Below are 20,771 nucleotides of genomic sequence, written 5' to 3' on the forward strand. Positions count from 1 at the left end.
TTTTAGTCTTACTTTTTCTTTGTCCTCCAAACAAACAGGTCTTTGTGGTGTCAAAGCATGGCATTTCAGCACAGTTCTCCAGACGACCACTTTGACCGCAGGTGCAAACCTCATAGCATCCCATTTGCCTGTTCCGAGTGGGCACTTGGATACGGGCATCCATGGGGACGAGGAACTCAGATGCTTCTCCTAGTTTACACCCTTGAAGACATGTCAATTCTTGAGATATCACACTATGCATAGTACGCACATTTCCAAACTTGGATTAAAAATGCTAATGTTTATGTTTGAGTTGATAACTGGGAGTCACTTGCTGCATAACCATTGTGTATGTGCAATGTGGTGAAGTCTTGTGACAACTTTATAGCATACTACCATTAGAAACATTTATTATTTCATATTTGCGCACTGTTTTAGATAATACTTTACAACTAGGATATATAAAGTACACTGTTTACTGTGCAGAAATCAGTATGCTAGTATTCCATTTCGAACACAGCATCTTAATGTTGTCTGTCCTTGTTTATAAAGACCAATGACAGGGCGAAAAATGTACATATTGTACGGTATATTATTTTTCTTTCATAACAAGTCACAAGTAAACAAGTTGAGTTGTATTCTGATAACTTTCCTATAGACCTATATCTAAAAAATATAGTTCAGTGAATATAGTACCAGGTACACAGAAGTATGGTAGGCAGTCTTGTCCTGGATGGCAGCCTTTCCTGTTCACTTCACAAAGATGGTTGCTTGGACATGGGTTAGGGTTGCAGGGATGGATCACTTCTTCAATAAGGTTAGCAAAGGGACTGGGGGCTGTGGATACCAGAATGATTCCAACAATGAAAACAGTCAACATGGCATAGAGGACATTATCAGAACTAATCAGTGCAGTACAGGGTCAGCAATTAACCACGGCTCTGTGCAAAAATGCTCTAGATATTTATTATGTAAGTGCTCATGTGCCCCCGTAATGGACTTCTTTTTTAAACAGTAACATATTTTATCATCTAGACCTAGTTATGGGTTTGGTGCTGTATATAAAATACAATTCATAACATAACAATAATAAAAATAAATATACTAGTAAATGAATATAAATAAAAAGTAAATACAATACAATAAATAATTAAAAAACAAATAAATAAAATAAAACAATAATAATAGAAAAATTAATGAAAAAATCTATATTAAAAAAATTGGAAGCACTTTCTTTTAAACAGTGGTAGGGACAGTTTTGGGGGGTGATGTCACAATGTGGCAAAACTCATAAATATTAATGTGGATATGTGCCGATAATTTTAAATAATGTTTTACTGTTTTGAAAAATAATCATACTAGAAGATCAACTCAAAAACAATAAGTCCATCCATCCATCCATCCATCTTCAACCGCTTATCCGAAGTCGGGTCGCGGGGGCAGCTGCTCCAGCAGGGGGCCCCAAACTTCCCTATCCCGAGCCACATTAACCAGATCTGACTGGGGGACCCCGAGGCGTTCCCAGGCCAGTATGGAGATGTAATCTCTCCACCTAATCCTGGGTCTTCCCCGAGGCCTCCTCCCAGCTGGACGTGCCTGAAACACCTCCCTAGGGAGGCGGCCAGGGGGCATCCTTACCAGATGCCCAAACCACCTCAACTGACTCCTTTTTATGCAAAGGAGCAGCGGCTCTACTCCGAGCTCCTCACGGATGACTGAGCTCCTCACCCTATCTCTAAGGGAGAAGCCCGCCACCCTTCTGAGGAAGCCCATTTCGGCCGCTTATACTCGAACAATAAATATTTCACATAATTTATTTGATAACTTATCCATAAATCTAACCATAATATATATTTGTATTAATTACACATCTGTTTGCAATTTGCTTTGCAATTTAACTGGAAATGAGCACGAGCTGCGAGAACTCAATATAACATTAAAACTAACAAACACCAGTGCTGCACTGCCACTTATTACAACACACATGGACGAAATGGAAACTCCAGGGGGGTAAAAGCAAAAAGTGATAGGAACATTTCCCACCCGTCCCACCCATAAATGACGCCTACGTCTGCAGACACTCACTGAGGTATGTCTTCAGAGGAATACACCGCTCTGGATCATCTGTTGGGGACAGGAGGTCACATATCCGCTCTGGAGTCTGTCCATCGAGAGACCGTTTGCGATCTCCACACTGGGTCAGGATATCCACACAGTCTGACCTGTGGAGACACGAGCAGCACATTGATGATGAAAATCATGTATTTAAAAGGAAGTACTCCATGCACCAGCTGTGCGAATCAAATATCTACAGCTCTCCCTTTCCGATTTTGGAATATCTTGAAAGGCGGTGTCATTCCTGATTACTAAAACACTTATTACATGAATATTATGAGTACTTTTGTTTAAAAAAGTTTTTTGTTTTGTTTGTCAGAGGCGCAGAATGAGGCCAGACCACTTCTCTGAGTGCTTGCCAACCTTGAAACTCATGCAACCTTTGGAGTCAGACAGAGGAGATGAAAGCGTGCTTCTTGTTGACTGTATACACCATAAAGTGGCTTCATACTTGGAGGGATATTGCTGTGTTAAAAGCAATTTTTCAAGTCTGCTTTTAACTGCCACAAGTCCATAAATGGCATTATCGAGGGAGCAACAGAACTGGTTTGACATCCTAGGGTGTTATGTCTGATTCTAGCCATGTATTTGTTATTTCTTATTCACTCACACTGGTAGAAAAATGTGTAGTGTTTTGTTTAGCAGCACATTTAACAAGTATGACATTTAACTTGCACGACTGATTAAAATGTATGTATTAATGTATGTATGTACTCCTCCGCCCCTCTGGCTGATGACAGCGAGTCCCTGACCCCTGGCAGATGATAACGGCTCCTCCGCTTCCTGGCGGGCGGTAGCGGTTCTTCCGACTCCCGGCGGCCGGCAGCGACTCCGTCCCCTGGCAGACGGCATTCCTCCTCCTTCCCGGATTTCGGCACCAATGTAACATGGTTCACAGGATGGACAAGGAGGAGGCGGGAACAGTCAACATAAATTTTATGACATAAATGTACTTAATACAAAGACATAACACACAGACACACACAGCGGCTGCATGTGTCTCTCTCTCTCTCAAACTGACGCCCCGGCTCATCTTTATCCCCCTCAAGGCTGATTAGGACAATTCAGCGCCAGGCATGTGTCCTCTCGGCTCGGCCAAGTCCTCCTCCTTGTCACATGCTGCTATAGCATTCAGGGCTGTTTAATTCCATAAAGGACAAAACAAGTTCTTAAAGCTAATTTTGCATTTGTGCATATTTAAACTTGCAGTCAAAGAGATCTATTATTTTTCGTGAGTCTCATAACTGATAACACTTTTTTAAAGCTTGACAGCACCTGTTCACAATATGCTTTTATTGTTTGGAAAAGAGCACCGTGAACATTGTTCAAAACACCTCCTTTTATGTTCCACGGAAGAAAAAAATTCCCTTTTGGGAACAACATGAGGGTCATAAACAAAGACAGAATTTTAATTTTTGTGTAACTATTTTGGCAAACATAAATTAGTGGAGATGTGGAACTTAACCAAAGTTTTCTTTAGGTAAACCAGGCAATAACTACAAACAAAAAGCCAACATATAAATGGATGATTGTCTACAACATCCTGTCTGGCATGTGGTTTCTCTATAAAACATAAACACAGAAGCCTGCTCGAACAGGACTTGGAGGGACAAAATCTTGTGTGACAGTTTCAAGCTTGACTGATGCATCCTGGGTCGAACACTGCCATCATTCATAGTCACAGGCCTTTATTCTTAGTGTCCAGAGTCACTGTGTTTCTTGTCACAGAGGAAGACGTGATCATTACTGAACATTCTCCTGCAGAGTTGCGTGAGGAGAACTAATCCCCACAATACCAAAGCACATGTCTATTCCAAACGGTAGCCGCTGAATGTGAATGGGCCGTGTGTAAGCACAGGTGCAGTAAATTCAAGCAAAACAGCCACTGGCACTGTGTGGTGTCTATGAAGTAGGCCATGAGGTGGAGGGCTGTTTTGACTAGACTCAGACTATTGACTAGACAAATTCTGACAACAAAAGCAGAGCTGTGTTTTTTTTATTTTATTTTTATGTTTCTAGTGTTTTGAGAAGATGTGTGCTCTGAATGCCTCTACTCAAGGATTTATAGTGCACAAAGTAAGAGGGAATAGATTTCATGAAGATACTTCTTGACTACAAAAGATTTACATTAACTTTGTTCTAATGCAACATGTTGGTTTAGAACTCCCTATCATATGACAATCTGAAATTACCTCGATATATTTAATTCTCAATGCATTAAAGAAATTCACATACTGTGACAGGACAAACACCATCCATCCATCCATCCATCATCTTCAACCGCTTATCCGAAGTCAGGACGCGGGGGCAGCAGCTCCAGCAGGGGGCCCCAAACTTCCCTATCCCGAGCCACATTAACCAGCTCTAACTGGGGGACCCCGAGGCATTCCCAGTTCATTGTGGAGATGTAATCTCTCCACCTAGTCCTGGGTCTTTCCCGAGGCCTCCTTCCATCTGGACGTGCCTGAAACACCTCCCTAGGGAGGCGCCCAGTGGGCATCCTTACCAGATGCCCAAACCACCTCAACTGACTCCTTTCGACACAAAGGCGCAGTGGCTCTACTCCGAGCTCCACACGGATGACTGAGCTCCTCACCCTATCTCTAAGGGAGAAGCCTGCCACCCTTCTGAGGAAACCCATTTCGGCCGCTTCTACTCCTGACCTAGTTCTTTCGGTAATGACCCAGCCTTCATGACCATAGGTGAGGGTAGGAACAAAAATTGACCGGTAGATTGAGAGCTTTGCCTTCCGGCTCAGCTATCTTTTCATGACAATGGTGCGATAGAGCGAGTGCAATACCGAGAGCTGGCCAACCTCCCGCTCCATTGTCCCCTCACTTGTGAACAAGAGATACTTGAACTTCTTCACTTGGGGCAATACTTCCTTCCCTACCAGGAGTACGCACTCCATCGGTTTCCTGCTGAGAACCATGGCCTCAGATTTAGAGGTGCTAATCCTCATCCCAGCCACTTCACACTCGACTGCCAAATGATCCAGTGAGAGCTGAATGTCATGGACTGATAATGACATGAAGACTACATCATCTGCAAAAAGCAGCGATGAGATCCCCAGCCCACCTAAACACACACCTTTCCCACCCTGACTACGCCTCGATATCCTGTCCATGAATATCACAAACAGGATTGGTGACAAAGCGCAGCCCTGGCGGAGACCAACCCCCACATGGAACGAACTTGACTTTGTGCCGAGGACACGGACACAGCTCTAGCTTTGGATGTACAGGGTTTGGATCACCCTAAGAAGAGACCCCCTCACCCCGTACTCCCGCAGCACCTCCCACAGGCTCTCCCAGGGGACCCGGTCATATGCCTTCTCCAGATCCACAAAACACATGTAGACTGGATGGGCATACTCCCAGGCCCCCTCCAGGATCCTTGCGAGAGTAAAGATCTGGTCTGTTGTTCCACAGCCAGGACGGAACCCGCATTGTTCCTCTTCAATCCGAGGTTCGACAATCGGCCAAACCCTCCTCTCCAGCACCTTGGATTAAACTTTACCAGGGAGGCTGAGAAGTGTGATAGCCCTGTAGTTGGCACACACTCTCTGATCCCCCTTTTTGAAGAGGGGAACCACCACCCCGTACTGCCACTCCTTAGGCATCCAAAGTTTTTAGCATTTCTGGTCGGATCTCATCAATACCCGGGGCTTTGCCACTGCAGAGTTGTTTGACTACCTCTGTGACCTCCCCCAGGGAAATAGAATCTGATCCCCCATCATCCTCTGGCTCTGCCTCTAGCATAGAGGGCATGTTCCACCGCCCAATAACCTCCTCGGTTGAGGTCAACAGCGTCCTATCTTTGCTGTATATAAGCAAAGGGCCTGCCGGTACCTTGCAACTGCCTCCGGAGGCCTCTTTCTTCAATCGGACAGCTTCCCTGACCACCAGTGTCCACCACGGTGTTCGAGGGTTACCACCCCTTGCGGCACCTAAAACCTTGCGGCCGCAGCTCTCCACTGTGGCTTCGGCAATGGAATCTTTGAACATTGCCCCCTCCAGTTCAATGTCCCCAAACTCCGCAGGGATGCCTGAAAAGCTCCGCCGGAGGTGTGAGTTGAAGATCTCGCGGACGGGGGCCTCCTCCAAATGTTCCCAGTTCACCCGCACTACATGCTTGGGCTTCCCAGGTCTGTCCAGAGTCTTTCCCCACCCCCTGACCGAACTCACAACCAGATGGTGATCGGTTGACAGCTCCGCCCCTCTCTTCACCCGAGTGTCCAAAACATATGGACTCAGATCTGACGACACGATTACAAAATCATCGACCTTCGGCCTAGAGTGCTCTGGTACCACGTACACTTATGAGCATCCTTATGTTCGAACATGGTGTTTTTTATACATAATCCATGAATAGCACAGAAGTCTAATAACAAACATCCACTCGGGTTCAGATCGGGGAGGCCATTCCTCCAAATCACGCCTTTCCAGGTGTCCCTGTCATTTCCCACGTGCGCGTTGAGGTCACCCAGCATCACTATGGAGTCCCCTACTGGGGCCCTATTCAGGACTTTATTCAGGCTCTCCAAGAAGGCAGAATACTCTGAACTGCTGTTCGTGCATATGCACAGACAACAATCAACGTTTTACCCCCCACAACCCGTCGGCGTAGGGAGGCGACCCTCTCATCCACCGGGGTAAACTCCAACGTAGCGGCACTCAGCCGGGGACTCGTGAGTATCCCCACACCCGCCCATCGCCTCACAACCTGGGAAACTCCAGAGAAGAATAGAGTTCATCCCCTATCCAGGAGTACGGATCCAGAGCCAAAACTATGCGTCGAAGACCCACCAGATCCAACTGGTAGCGCTCCACCTCCCTCACCAGTTCAGTCTGGTCCGTCGAGACCCACGGCCTTCACTGCCACTCATAAGGCAGCGCACCCAACTCCTGCGGTTTCTCCAAAGGGTGGTGGGGGGTGTCACATCATTTCTTCGGACTGTGCCCGACCGGGCTCCGTGACAAGCCTGGCCAACAGGCGCTCGCCGACGAGCCCTCCGTCTGGGACTGGCGCCTTCTGGGCCTGGGCTTCCTCCGGGCAGGGTAACTCCTCCTCGTGCGTTTTTTTCCATTGAGACTTTGTGAACCATTCTAAGTCTGGCCCCCTCACCTGAGACCACTTTGCCTTGGGAGACCCTACCAGGAGCACCTGGCTCCAGACAACTCATCCCTCAGGATCATAAGGGTACACAAACCTCTCTACTACGATAAGGTGCCGGTTCCCGGAGAGGACAAACACACACTCATAAAATGCATGAACTATCAACAGATCATTTGTGGACAAAAGTGTGGATTACATGATGTTTATGTGGCTATAAGAAGACTCCCAGTCAAGTGCAGTAAACCAGATTTGGGTGAATCTCATAAAACCTGCCAAGTACATGTCTAGGTCATATTTTACACAAAAAATATAGAAAAAGAAAATGAAACCTAATCGAGTATATATATTTATTAATATATAATAAATATTAAAATATATATATATAAATAAAAAAATTATTTAATATTATTGATATATTGAAATTGTATTTATATGATGATAGAATTATATGTTCCCCTTCTGTCGCTCTCTCCACGTTGTGTCGGAGAAGCGACACTAGGGGTCTCTCTTGAGCGCCGATATTCACCTCTGACCTACTGAAAAGGGCCAATGGGAGTTGGCAGTCAGTATTTGCATACTCCGCCCCCGGACATACGGGTATTTAAGCGGGGCAAATACAGAAGTTTAGTCAGAAAATTTCTTCGGAGCCGATGGTCTGTCTGCAGTTTGCTGTGAGTTACACACCACTCAAACGTTCCTGTTTTCCTCTGACGATCTGCATGCTGTTGGATCTTGACGGCGCACAACAGCGGCTTTCTCCTTCTCATTGCATGGCGTGCATTGTTGCCCCTGAGCGCTTCGACAGTGCAGACACACACACACACACACTGTGTATTAAAAGAGTTTTTACTAAAAGAGTAATTTCCTCTAAAAGAGCAAACACAGCGGCGTTGAACGTCCTTTTAAGGACGTGTCTTTTTCAAGATGCCTTTCTGCCCCTGTGTCGTTCCTGGATGCGGTAGAGTGCTCTCCGCTTCAGACGGCCACAGGCGCTGTCTCGTGTGTTTGGGCCGCGATCACACTGAGGCGGCGTTTGTGGATGGTTCATGTTCTCACTGCGAGAACATGACCATGACCACGTCAACAGAAAGCAAGCCACCCCAGCTGCACCCCGCATTGCTCCTTCTTCCCACGGGATTGAGGACGGTGCGGTTGGCGCTGGGGGCGATTTGGGGGCGGCAGCGGGTGCAGTTTCGCGGTTAACCCCCTCGAACCTCCCGTTCCCGACATGCTCGCTGGTCTCCGTCCACGCCGCGGCGATAGCAGCTCGCCTCACGGCCTGGCTGTCTATCCTCCCGAGTCCGAAGCAGATGAGCTCGCCGCTGCATCGGAGAGTCGCGGTGTCTGATGCCGAGGACTCCCTGGACTGCCGCCTTCGGGCCAGCAGACCCAGGCTGAGGCCGACAGCTCAGATGTCCGACATGCTTGCCCGGGCCGCCTTGAGCGTGGGGTTGGATTGGAACCCTCCATCCTCCCCACAGCCTTCTCGGTTGGATGATTGGTTCCTGGGGCAGCGTGCCGTTCGCGGCCTCGCATCCCCCGGTCCCTTTCTTCCGGAGGTGCATGATGAGCTGACGCTCACGTGGAGAGCCCCGCTCTCCGCTCGTCTAGGTGCCACCCGCTCCACTCTCTCCACCCTCGACGGCGGAGAGCGCCACAGGTACGACGCGATTCCCCAGGTCGATAGGGCAGTTGCGCACCATCTATGCCCCGGTAGCCCTACCTCCTGGCGGGGTCGCCCCGTACTCCCATCCAAGCCCTGTAGGACAACATCTTCGCTCAACGCGAAGGCCTACACTACAGCTGGACGCGCTGCCTCCGCCCTGCATGCGATGGCCCTCCTGCAAGTCCACCAGGCCAAAGCTCTCAGAAACATGCACGGGGGTGGACCTGATCCTGATGTGCTGCAGGAACTGCGCTCAGCGACCGACCTCGCCCTGAGAGCGACGAAGGCCACAGCGCAGGCACTCGGACAGACGATGGCCACCTTAGTGGTCCAGGAACGCCATCTTTGGCTCAACCTGGTCGAGATGCGTGAGGCTGACAAGAACCGCTTCCTGGACGCACCTGTCTCCCAGATTGGCCTTTTCGGTGACACCGTCGAGGACTTCGCCCAACAGTTCTCCGTGGTGAAGAAGCAGACGGAGGCCATTTCACACATCATGCCCCGCTGCAGACCTGCCGCTACGGGCCCTGCCCGTCTGCCCGCCGAGGCGTCCCCTGCGAGGAAACCAGCTCCTGCTCCGCCTCAACCCGGGCCCAGCTCTCAGCCCCAGCGTCGAGCACTCTGCAGGCGGCGCACGCCCCCTGTCTCACGAACCCCCTCTAGGACCCGGAAGGCCGCCAAGCGTTCCTGAGACAGCCGACCCAGAGCCGAAGACGGTAAGCTCCGGAGGTGGTAAGACCGCTCCGTCCCCCGGTGGAGGGCCGGGAGGAGAATCCTTTGTTTTTTCATTTGCCACACCCCCTGATGGGGGCTGTGGTACCCACATTCTCAATAAAAGAGCTATTTCTTTTGCCTCTGGGTCACCTGGCCCGCAAATGCCGTTTTCACGGCAATGTGCTTTCAGACCACAACAGTCCAGGTACACCGGACGCGGCGATCCCACCTTCCGCCTGCCCATGACTGTCCCCCGGCCGGCCGGTTCAGACGAGTCCAGAGGACGCCAACATCAGACCTCCTCCTCAGTCAAGAACCCACCCCTGCCGGGCGCTGGAGCAAGGTAAGTGCTTTGAGTCTATTCTCAGCACCTCAGCCTCAGGCCGCAACGAAGCCGCCCGACGCTGCATTACCTGTTCCGCCCGCTGCGAGGCCCGCCGGTACATCCAAAATACTCGTCCCTTTGGTGCCCCTAGCGCAGAGCTGGGAAGCGTGGCTTTTGCTTCCCAACACATCACGCTGGCTGCACCGGACCATTCGACTCGGTTACGCAATTCAATTTGCCCGGCTCCTGCCCCCCTTCAGGGGCGTCCGCTTTTCCACAGTACACGGCGAGCATGCCAGTTCCCTGCGCACGGAAACCGCGACCCTCTTAGCCAAGGGCGCGGTAGAGCCCGTCCCTCCAACCGAAATGAGGAAGGGTTTCTACAGCCCTTACTTCATTGTATCCAAGAAAGGCGGCGGCTTACGACCAATCCTGGACTTGCGAGTTTTCAATCGGGCCTTGTTAAAACTCCCATTCAAAATGCTCACGCAGAGAAATATTCTGGCTGGCATTCAGCATCTAGATTGGTTCGCAGCGGTAGACCTGAAGGACGCGTACTTCCACGTCTCAATTCTGCCACGACACCGACCCTTCTTACGGTTCGCGTTCGGCAGCCAGGCATTTCAGTACAAAGTCCTCCCCTTCGGCCTGTCTCTGTCCCCTCGCGTCTTCACGAAAGTCGCAGAGGCGGCCCTTGCCCCGCTACGAGTAGCCGGCATCCGCATTCTCAACTACCTCGACGACTGGCTCATCCTAGCACACTCTCGAGAGTTACTATGCACACACAGAGACCAGGTGCTCCGGCACCTCAGCCGCTTGGGGCTTCAGGTCAACTGGGAAAAGAGCAAGCTCACTCCAGTTCAGAGCATCTCTTTTCTCGGGTTGGAGTTAGACTCAGTCTCAATGACAGCACGCCTCACGAGCGAGCGTGCTCAGTCTGTGCTGGACTGCCTCGCTTCCTTCAAGCCAGGCACAGTGGTCCCTTTAAAAATTTTCCAGCGGCTACTGAGGCATATGGCGTCCTCCGCGGCGGTCGCGCCGTTGGGGTTGATGCATATGAGACCACTCCAGCACTGGCTCCAGACTCGAGTCCCGAGACAAGCATGGCACCACGGCATGCATCGGGTAAGGATCACCCCTGCCTGCCTCAAAACACTCCGACCCTGGACAGACCTCTGCTTTCTACGGGCAGGAGTGCCCCTGCAGCAGGTATCCAGACGCGTTCTGGTCACAACCGACGCCTCCCGGTCCGGGTGGGGTGCCGTGTGCAGCGGGCACGCAGCAGCGTGCCGTTGGAAAGGGGCCCCGCTGCGTTGGCACATCAATTGCCTGGAGTTGTTGACCATCCTTCTTGCTCTCAGGAAGTTCCTCCTGTTAGTTCGGGACAAACATGTCCTCGTGAGATCGGACAGCACCACGGTGGTGGCGTACATAAATCGCCAAGGTGGCATACACTCCCGCCACATGTCACAACTCGCCCGCCGTCTCCTCCTATGGAGCCAGCAGTGACTCAAGTCGCTGCGTGCCACTCACATCCCCGGAAAGCTCAACGTCGTAGCGGACGCACTATCACGACAACACCTGCCCGGCGGGGAGTGGAGGCTTCACCCCCAGTCGGTCCAGCTGATTTGGGAACGGTTTGGCAAGGCCCAGGTAGACCTGTTCGCCGCCCAGGAAGCGGGCAGAGCACTGCCCGCTCTGGTACGCCCTAACAGAGGCTCCCCTCGGGACAGACGCGCTGGCACACAGCTGGTAAGTACGCATTTCCCCCAGTGAGCCTTGTTGCACAGGTGCTGTGCAAGGTCAGGGAGGACGAGGAGCAAGTCACGTTGGTGGCCCCCTACTGGCCCACTCGGACTTGGTTCTCGGAACTCAGGCTCCTCGCGACAGCTCCTCCGTGGCGGATTCCCCTGAGAAAGGACCTCCTTTCTCAGGGACGGGGCACGCTCTGGCACCCGCGCCCAGACCTCTGGAACCTCCACGTCTAAGAACCTCCAAGAGCTAGCCGGCTTACCGGTGACCGTTGTGAATACAATCAACCAAGCCAGAGCCCCCTCTACCAGGCACCTTTACGCCCTAAAGTGGCGCTTGTTCGCAGATTGGTGTTCTTCCCGAGCCGAAGACCCGCAGAGATGCGCGATTAGGTCAGTGCTTCTGTTCCTACAGGAGAGGCTGGACAGGAGGCTGTCCCCGTCCACCCTCAAGGTGTATTTTGCCGCTATCGCTGCCCACCACGATCCTGTAGACGGCAAGTCTTTGGGTAAGCACGACCTGATCCTCAGGTTCCTGAGAGGCGCCCGGAGGTTGAATCCCTCCCGGCCAGGCCTAATTCCCTCCTGGGATCTCTCGGTAGTCTTGGCAGGACTCCAGAGACCTCCCTTCGAGCCGCTCGAATCAGTTGGACTCAGGGCCCTCTCTCTTAAGAGGGCCCTGCTGATAGCGCTCGCCTCCATCAAGAGGGTCGGGGACCTGCAAGTGTTCTCTGTCAGCGACACTTGCCTGGAGATCGGTCCGGCAGATACGTCTGTGATCCTAAGACCGCGACCGGGCTATGTGCCCAAGGTTCCTACCACACCCTTCCGAGATCAGGTAGTGAACCTGCAAGCGCTGCCCCGGGAGGAGGCAGACCCAGCCCTTTCGTTGCTGTGTCCAGTGCGCGCCCTGTGCATTTACCTGGACTGCACACAGAGCACCAGACGCTCTGAGCAGCTCTTTATCTGCTTTGGGGGACGGCAGAAAGGGAATGCCGTCTCCAAACAGAGGCTCGCCCACTGGGTTGTCGACGCCATCACACTGGCTTATCACACCCAGGCCGTGCCCCTACCCTTGCGGGTCCGAGCTCACTCAACAAGGGGTGTTGCGTCCTCGTGGGCACTGGCCAAGTGCACCTCCCTAGCAGACATCTGTAGAGCCGCGGGTTGGGCAACACCCAACACCTTCGCGAGGTTTTACAACCTCCGTGTTGAGTCGGTTGCATCTCGTGTTTTGTCAGGTCCGAGCCCGTAGAACTCGGTAACACATAGACCGACCGGCCGGGTGGATCGCTGTGCTCAGCCCTTTTCCTGACGTCAAGGTAAAGTAGTGCGCCTTCTTCCCAGGGCGCTCCACTCCGAGTCGGGCCCCTGGTCGATTCCTCCCCAGCCCTCTGGGTCCGCGGTTCAGCGGAGGAACTCGCCAACCCAAGCCACTCGCGGGTACCCTGATGGCTACCCTGTAATGGTATAGGTGCTCCACAGGTAAGGCCTCCTGCTCGGACTCCCCTGTGTGTAATTCCACGGTTCTGTCCCCTACGAACGGACCCCGTGTCTCCCTTAGGCAGTTACAGCTGCCTTGGTCGCCGTGCTGTAGCAACTCCCCCTTTCGAGGCTGGATCTACCACCGCACCATACTTTCCACATGAGCCCTAAGACGGCCGTGTGGACGTGTCTACCACTTTTCCTCCCCAAGAAAAAGGGCAGGTGTGGTCTCCGCAGGGTCTGGGTAAGACCCCTTCCCTATATGCAGTAAGGGCCCCGGCCGTGATTGCTCTATGCGAGAAACATAGAGAGAAAAGAGGTCCAGCCAGGCTGGCCCGTTCCCATGTTGGCAAACATCGCCTTGTTCCCTCCCAGGGTAACTAGAAGGACTCTGATGTTCTTATGGGGCATTGGGGAAGGGTACGTGCAGCCAGGTACAGACGATGCGCGGCACTGGATGAAATCCCTGCCCGCCTCTGTATCGGCGGTTCACGTACATGGTTCAGTACATGGCAAGATTGGAATGGGTCCTCTAGTGTCGCTTCTCCGACACAACGTGGAGAGAGCGACAGAAGGGGAACGCTTGGTTACGTATGTAACCTCCGTTCCCGAGGGAGGGAACGACACGTTGTGTCTTTCCTCCGCCACGTCACTGAACCGAGCCACTGTTGTGGCCGGACCATTCGGCTCCTCAGAAAATCCTGACTAAACTTCCGTGATTTGCCCCGCTTAAATACCCGTATGTCCGGGGCGGGTATGCAAATACTGACTGCCAACTCCCATTGGCCCTTTTCAATAGGTCAGAGGTGAATATCGGCGCTCAAGAGAGACCCCTAGTGTCGCTTCTCCGACACAACGTGTCGTTCCCTCCCTCGGGGAACGGAGGTTACATACGTAACCAAACGTTATTTAAGTAATATATGATATATTATACATTATGTAATTTTTTAAATATTTATACATTATGGTTTTTAAAATATTTTTTACTGTAATATAGTAGTCAGTAAAGAGAATCTAATTGTTATGTAATTACTCCTAATGGTTCAAGCAGGCCTAATTTTCTTTATGCAAATCATAATTGACATTTTGAACTTTGAAATGTAACCTGGTCATTTTGTGAGAATTCACCTATTTATACCACACAAAGATGAATGACTCACCTGCAAATGACACTTCCTCTGGACTTGCTATAGCATGGTTTGATCTGCAGGGCACAGGCTACAGCTTTCCACATCTCTGGCTGGCATTTACTGATGTCCAGCACTGGGATGTTCATGAAGGGCATCTTGATAGTTCCATTGGACCAGAGTTTGAAGTCATTCATGGCACCCTGATCTGACTGAACATTGCAGCTCCGAAACAGCTCAGTTGGCCTGAGGACACAAAAAGGCACTGCGGTGTGAGTTCTCATAATGACTAAACAGCCTTTGTTAAAAATGTCAGAAATGGATGGTATTCTGTATATGTCATAGAGTAACAACTTCAAGTACAGACATTCAATGGCTCAGAGCCTCAGGACAGACAAAACTTTGATTCTTCACAAAAAATGTATAAACATATACATTAGTATTTAAAAAAAGCCATATATTCTCCACAGAACAGGGTTCAACAATAAGGCTGGTCCGCTGGCCCAAGGCCATTGTAAAAGAGTTTAATTGGTTGAAATGATCAAACTAATCAGTTATGTTTTGGCACATATAAAATACATACAAATTTAATTAAATTAAATCAATAACATTTATTTTTTATTTATTATTTACTTTGTGGTGGAGCCAGCACAATTTTAGCAGGGCAAGTAAAAATCTAAACTACTGGTCCAACTAAGACAGCAGAACAAAACCCTGCAGAAACATTAAAGAAAATAAAAATCAGTTCTGTTTTAAATTTAAAGCAGATTTGTGTTTTGTGGAATTGAATCCCAAAAGGCTACTGTTTAAGCCAAGTCATTTTTATTTGTATAGCATTTTTTAAAACACACATGAATTGCAAAGCAGCTTTATAGGAAATCATGCATTAAAAAAAAAAAAAATGAAACTGTAATATCTATAATTTCTTACTGTGATCATTGTGTAGTTTGATTATATATGATTGAGAAATGTGTATAGAAATTAAATAATTAAATAATAATTGTATTTAGAACCCCTGTGAGTGTCATGTTCATTGGTGTCTTTTGTCTTCGTGCTTTTATTTTGAAGTTCTTTTTAGCCCCTGTTTCCTGGTTCCTGTTTGGTTTTTTGTAGTCCTTTGTAGTTTGTTATTATGATTGGTGTTCCCTTGATTGTTTCTTCCAGGTGTCCCTCATTCCCTTGTTTGTTCCTCTTGTATTTAAACCCTGGTTTCTTGTTCAGTCCTTGTCGATCGTTGTTTGATGTATGTGCATGAATGTTTGCCGCCCTAGTTCTCTGTTTATGTTTGCCCTGGTTCTCCGTTTAAGTTTATTTCCCCCCTTGTGGGTTTTTCCTTTGTTTATTCGTTTGTTCATTTAATAAAAGTCTAAACTGCATTTGGATCCTCATCTGCCTCGCTGCTCAAACGTAACAGAATGATCGACCACATATGGATCCAGCAGTACTACAGGCGAACTTCAGACTCCTCTGCCTGAAACAAGAGGACCGTCCTGTGGAGGACCACATCCGTGACTTCCTCGAGCTGGCGAGTGTTGCGGACTTCCCAGACTCCTCCCTGGTGGCTTTCTTCAGGGGCAATCTGAACAGTTCGCTTAAGGAGCGGTTGCCACCGGCGACGCGTGGCTGGACTCTCCTGGAATTCGTGGAGGAGACTTTGCTGGTCTGCGGCTCGTCACTCACTGTGGCCGTTGTTGAGGAGGACCCTGCCTCTCCTCCCGCAGTGGTGACCCTCCAGTCGTCCATGGCTCGTCCTTTCGCGCCTGCCCCACCTGCCAGCAAGCCAACATCCACGCCTGCCTTAATCCACGAACCAGCGTCGCCAGCTTGGTCCGCTCCAGAGCCGGTGTGCCCAGCTTCCTCTGCTCCTGCGCCAGCGCGCTCAACCTCATCAGCCCGAAGGAGGAGGAGGAGGGCAGAAGCTTCTGCTCGCTACTCCACACCTTCCACGGTCAGCGAGCCAGAGCCCTCGTCAGCCACGGTCAGCGAGCCAGAGCCCTCGTCAGCCACGGTCAGCGAGCCAGAGCCCTCGTCAGCCACGGTCAGCGAGCCAGAGCCCTCGTCAGCCACGGTCAGCGAGCCAGAGCCCTCGTCAGCCACGGTCAGCGAGCCAGAGCCTGTAGCCTCCGATGTCAGTGAGCCAGAGCCTGTAGCCTCCGATGTCAGTGAGCCAGTGCCTGTAGCCTCCGATGTCAGTGAGCCAGCGCCTGTAGCCTCCGATGTCAGTGAGCCAGCGCCTGTAGCCTCCGATGTCAGTGAGCCAGCGCTGTAGCCTCCGATGTCAGTGAGCCAGCCTGTAGCCTCCGATGTCAGTGAGCCAGCGCCTGTAGCCTCCGATGTCAGTGAGCCAGCGCCTGTAGCCTCCGATGTCAGTGAGCCAGCGCCTGTAGCCTCCGATGTCAGTGAGCCAGCGCCTGTAGCCTCCGATGTCAGTGAGCCAGCGCCTGTAGCCTCCGATGTCAGTGAGCCAGCGCCTGTAGCCTCCGATGTCCCTGAGCCAGTGCCGGTAGCCTCCGATGTCCCTGAGCCAGCGCCTGTGGCCTCGACCGTCCAAGAGCCAGTGCCAGTGGCCATGACCGTCCAAGAGCCAGTACCCCCCGAGCTTTCCAGAGCTCTGCCTCCCGAGCTTTCCAGAGCTCCGCCTCCCGAGCTTTCCAGAGCTCTGCCTCCCGAGCTTTCCAGAGCTCCGCCTCTCGAGTCTTCCAGGGCTCCTCCTCCCGAGCCTCCCAGGGCTCCGCCCCTCAAGTCTCTCGAGCCTCCCAAGGCTCCACCCCTCAAGTCACTTGAGTCTTCCAGGGCTCCGCCTCTCAAGCCTCTCGAGCCTTCCAGGTCTCCACCCCTCAAGCCTTTCAGGGCTCTGCCTCTCACGCCTCAGCCTCCTACGGCTCTGCTCCCAGAGACTCCAGAGCCTTCCAGGGCTCGGCCTCTGAAACCTCCTACGGCGCCACCTCCCTCAGCTCCGCCTCCAGAGTCTTCCAGGTCTCCACCTCTAAAGCCTCCTACGAAGCCACCATCCTCGGCTCCGCCTTCCTCAACCCCGTCTCCTAGGCCTTCCTCGGCTCTGCCTCCTGAGGTACCCTTAGCTGCACCTCCTGAACTTCCCTTGGCTCCGCCTTCAGAGCCTCCTTCAGTTCCACCTCCTGAACCTCCCTCGGCTCCGCCTCCAGTGACTCCCCCAGCTCCGCCATCGCCTCCCTTGGCTCCGCCCAACGCTGATTCGCCCCCTTCGGCGCCCCCACCCAAGGCCACGACTGCTCCGCCTCAGAAGTCCACCTTGGCTCCACCAGCTTCCCCAGTGGCCACTCCTCCTCCCAGGCCCCCTGAACCGGCCCTTGCCCTGTGGCCGCCACCTTGGTCACCCAAACCTTCCCTGTCCTGTGGCCGCCTCCCAAACCTCCTGAACCGGTCTTTGCCTTGTGGATGCCTCCCTGGCCTCCTAAGCTTGTCCCTACCCAGTGGATGTCCCCCAGGCCACCTGACCCCAGCCCCTTGACACGCCCCCATAGACTGCTTGCCTGCCCTCTCGGCCTCCCTGGTCTGCCTGTCTACCCTCCCCACCTCCCTGGACTGCCTAATTGCCCCCGTGGACTGTCTCAGTGCCCCTTGTACCCCCGTGAACTGTCTCTGTGCCCCTTGTGCCCCCTTGAACTGTCTGTTTGCCCCTGGTGCCCTCATTTTGTTTTTTCTTTGTGGGTCTTTTTTTGTCTTTTGTTCTTTTTTTTTTTTTGGATCGTCTGGAATCCGATCCTTTGAGGGGGGGTTCTGTCATGTTCATTGGTGTCTTTTGTCTTCGTGCTTTTATTTTGAAGTTCAGTTTAGCCCCTGTTTCCTGGTTCCTGTTTGGTTTTTTGTAGTCCTTTGTAGTTTGTTATTATGATTGGTGTTCCCTTGATTGTTTCTTCCAGGTGTCCCTCATTCCCTTGTTTGTTCCTCTTGTATTTAAACACTGGTTTCTTGTTCAGTCCTTGTCGATCATTGTTTGATGTATGTGCATGAATGTTTGCTGCCCTAGTTCTCTGTTTATGTTTGCCCTGGTTCTCCGTTTCAGTTTATTTCCCCCCTTGTGGGTTTTTCCTTTGTTTATTCATTTGTTAATTTAAAAGTCTAAACTGCATTTGGATCCGCATCTCCTCGCTGCTCAAACGTAACAGTAAGAAAGCTGTGGCAAGAAACACAAAACTCTAAAGATGTTGGTTAATGGAGAAAAATAACCATGGGATAAACCCGGCTCACTGTGGGGGCCAGTTCCCCTCTGACTAAACGGCATGAATATAATGCCAATATTAGTTATTTGTGTGCAATACAAGTCATGGTTTTAAATTTGTAAATTAAGTAAGCATTAATGTCCAGTGTTATAAAAATAAAATATTTTTTTATTAACTTTAAGATTAACGACTAATGTATTTGAAGTCCATTCTGGATTAACTGCAGAAGTTCATATAGATGCATTGTCCTTTGTTAGTTGGTTGATGAAGGCTTTTTTTGGCAATTAATTGATAGTCTATGTATTCCATTTCAAGAATGTAGTCCATCAATAGACAAAGGTGAGGCAAGCAGAGATTAATGAGGTGCTTCCCAGTTCAACCTGCGTGTCATTTTGGTGAGGTTCGGTGGGGTCCATCCTAAATCTAAGGTTCAGGCAGTGGTATATGTAGTATCTGATAGTAGTTGGCATCAGTTCATCCTCTGAAGTCAAAAGACTGAAGTGATGTCTGGCTAGCAATGGCTGTAGTTTGCCGTCATCTCAGCAACATGTAGCAGTGGAATCCGACACCAAGCAGGAATCTGGCTGGCTCTGGTAACCAAGGGATATGAATCCCGAGCATAGATGTTATTAGCGTAGATGCCATTCTATATTATGCAGAGTTATAGATCATGATGGATGTTTCTGGTAGACCTAAGTAAAGCATCCTAATTGTGAGTTGAAGGATAAATTAGGTGTATGCCTGACTAAATAGATGAGTCTTTAGTCTAGACTTAAACTGAGTGTGTGTCTGCATCCTGAACAGTGTTAGGGAAACTACTAAATAGATTTGGGAACAAGAATGAAAAGGATCTACCTCCTTTTGTGGATTTTGATATTCTTGGAATTAACAAGCCAGAATTTTGTGATCGTAGTGAACGTGATGGAATATAGCATGGTAGAAGGTAACTTAAGTACTGCGGAGCAAGACCATTCAAAGCTTTGTTTGTAGTTAACAGAATTTTTACATTTATACAAAATTTAACAGGTAGCCAATGTAACTATGATAAAAATGGGCTAATATTTCTTGATTCTATTCATCACTCTGGGAGCTGCATTTTGAACCAATTTAAGTTGATTTATTATGACATTTTTAACTTCCTGGACATCCTCCCAGTAATGCATTACAATAATCTAGTTTTAAGGCACATGAATGCATGAATTAATTTTTAGGCATCAGCAACAGAAAGCATGTGTCATAATTTAGCAATATGTCTCATGCTGTTCTACAAACATTGGAAATGTGATTTTCAAAGGACAGATTGGTATCAAATATAACACCCAAGTTCTTTGCTGAAGATGACGTAACAGTATATCAATCGAGAGTCAAATTATATTTTAGCGTCTTATTTTTAGAGGTTTTTAGTCCAGTAATTAGTACCTTTGTTTTGAAGGAATCTTTGAGTCCAATCTTTGATTTAATTGATACACTCTGCTAATTTAGAGAATTGTGAATTTTCATTGGGTTTAGAAGAAATCTAAAGTTGCGTATCGTCTGCATAACAGTGGAAACTTATTCCATGATTCCAGACAATATCTCCCAGGGGAAGCATGTATAAGGAGAAAAGCAGAGGTCCTAAAACTGATCCCTGTGGCATTCCATTGGGAGTCAAATCAAACTTTTGTTTGATTTGACAATTCCTCATTTACACATACAAAGTGGTAGCGGTCTAATAAATAGGACCTAAACCATGCTAATGAAAGTCCACTAATGACACATAATTCTCCATCCTATTCAAGAGAATGTCGTGATCTATCGTGTCGAAGACAGCACTAAGATCTAAAAACACTAGAAGAGAAATGCAGCTGCAATCAGATGATAAGAGCAAGTCATTTGTAACTCTGATAAGTGCAGTCTCTGTACTGTGGTGGGGCCTAAATCCTGACTGAATTTGTTCATATATTCCATTTCTCTGTAGAAATGAACATAGTTGGGAGGACAATACATTTTCGAGCATTTACTGCATAAATGGTAGATTTGAAATCGGTCTGTAATTAGCCACTTCTCTAGGATCAAGCTTTTTTTTAATGTTCAAGAGTGCTAGAGAAGACTGTATTTATATTTTCTGTTATTTCATCAAGTTCTTCTAGACTTTTTGGCTTACTGAGTATGTGAGACAATTCTGGAAGATTAATAGTGAAGCTATCTTTAGTGGTCGAAAGAATAGTTCTACCTGAATGATAGCGTGGCGTAAACTGAGTGACATTAGCTGATTGCAGCAAACAAGAGACGAGGTTATGATCTGAGATC

At 49.7% G+C, this 20,771-nt stretch overlaps 1 protein-coding gene across 1 annotated transcript in view; it reads right to left on the reverse strand.

The window, feature by feature from the left end:
- Positions 1–20,771, reverse strand: part of LOC127635275 (reversion-inducing cysteine-rich protein with Kazal motifs-like) — an 80,556-nt gene that overhangs the window by 18,842 nt on the left and 40,943 nt on the right. The window contains exons 11-14 of the mRNA XM_052115183.1: positions 14,314–14,526; positions 2,065–2,201; positions 676–816; positions 13–201 (exon numbers count right to left, since the gene is read on the reverse strand). Of these exons, the coding sequence (XP_051971143.1) occupies positions 13–201; positions 676–816; positions 2,065–2,201; positions 14,314–14,526 (680 nt within the window). The remainder of the gene's footprint in view (positions 1–12; positions 202–675; positions 817–2,064; positions 2,202–14,313; positions 14,527–20,771) is intronic.

Source organism: Xyrauchen texanus, chromosome 42, assembly GCF_025860055.1.
Source record: "Xyrauchen texanus isolate HMW12.3.18 chromosome 42, RBS_HiC_50CHRs, whole genome shotgun sequence".
In the NCBI taxonomy this organism is placed as follows: domain Eukaryota; kingdom Metazoa; phylum Chordata; class Actinopteri; order Cypriniformes; family Catostomidae; genus Xyrauchen; species Xyrauchen texanus.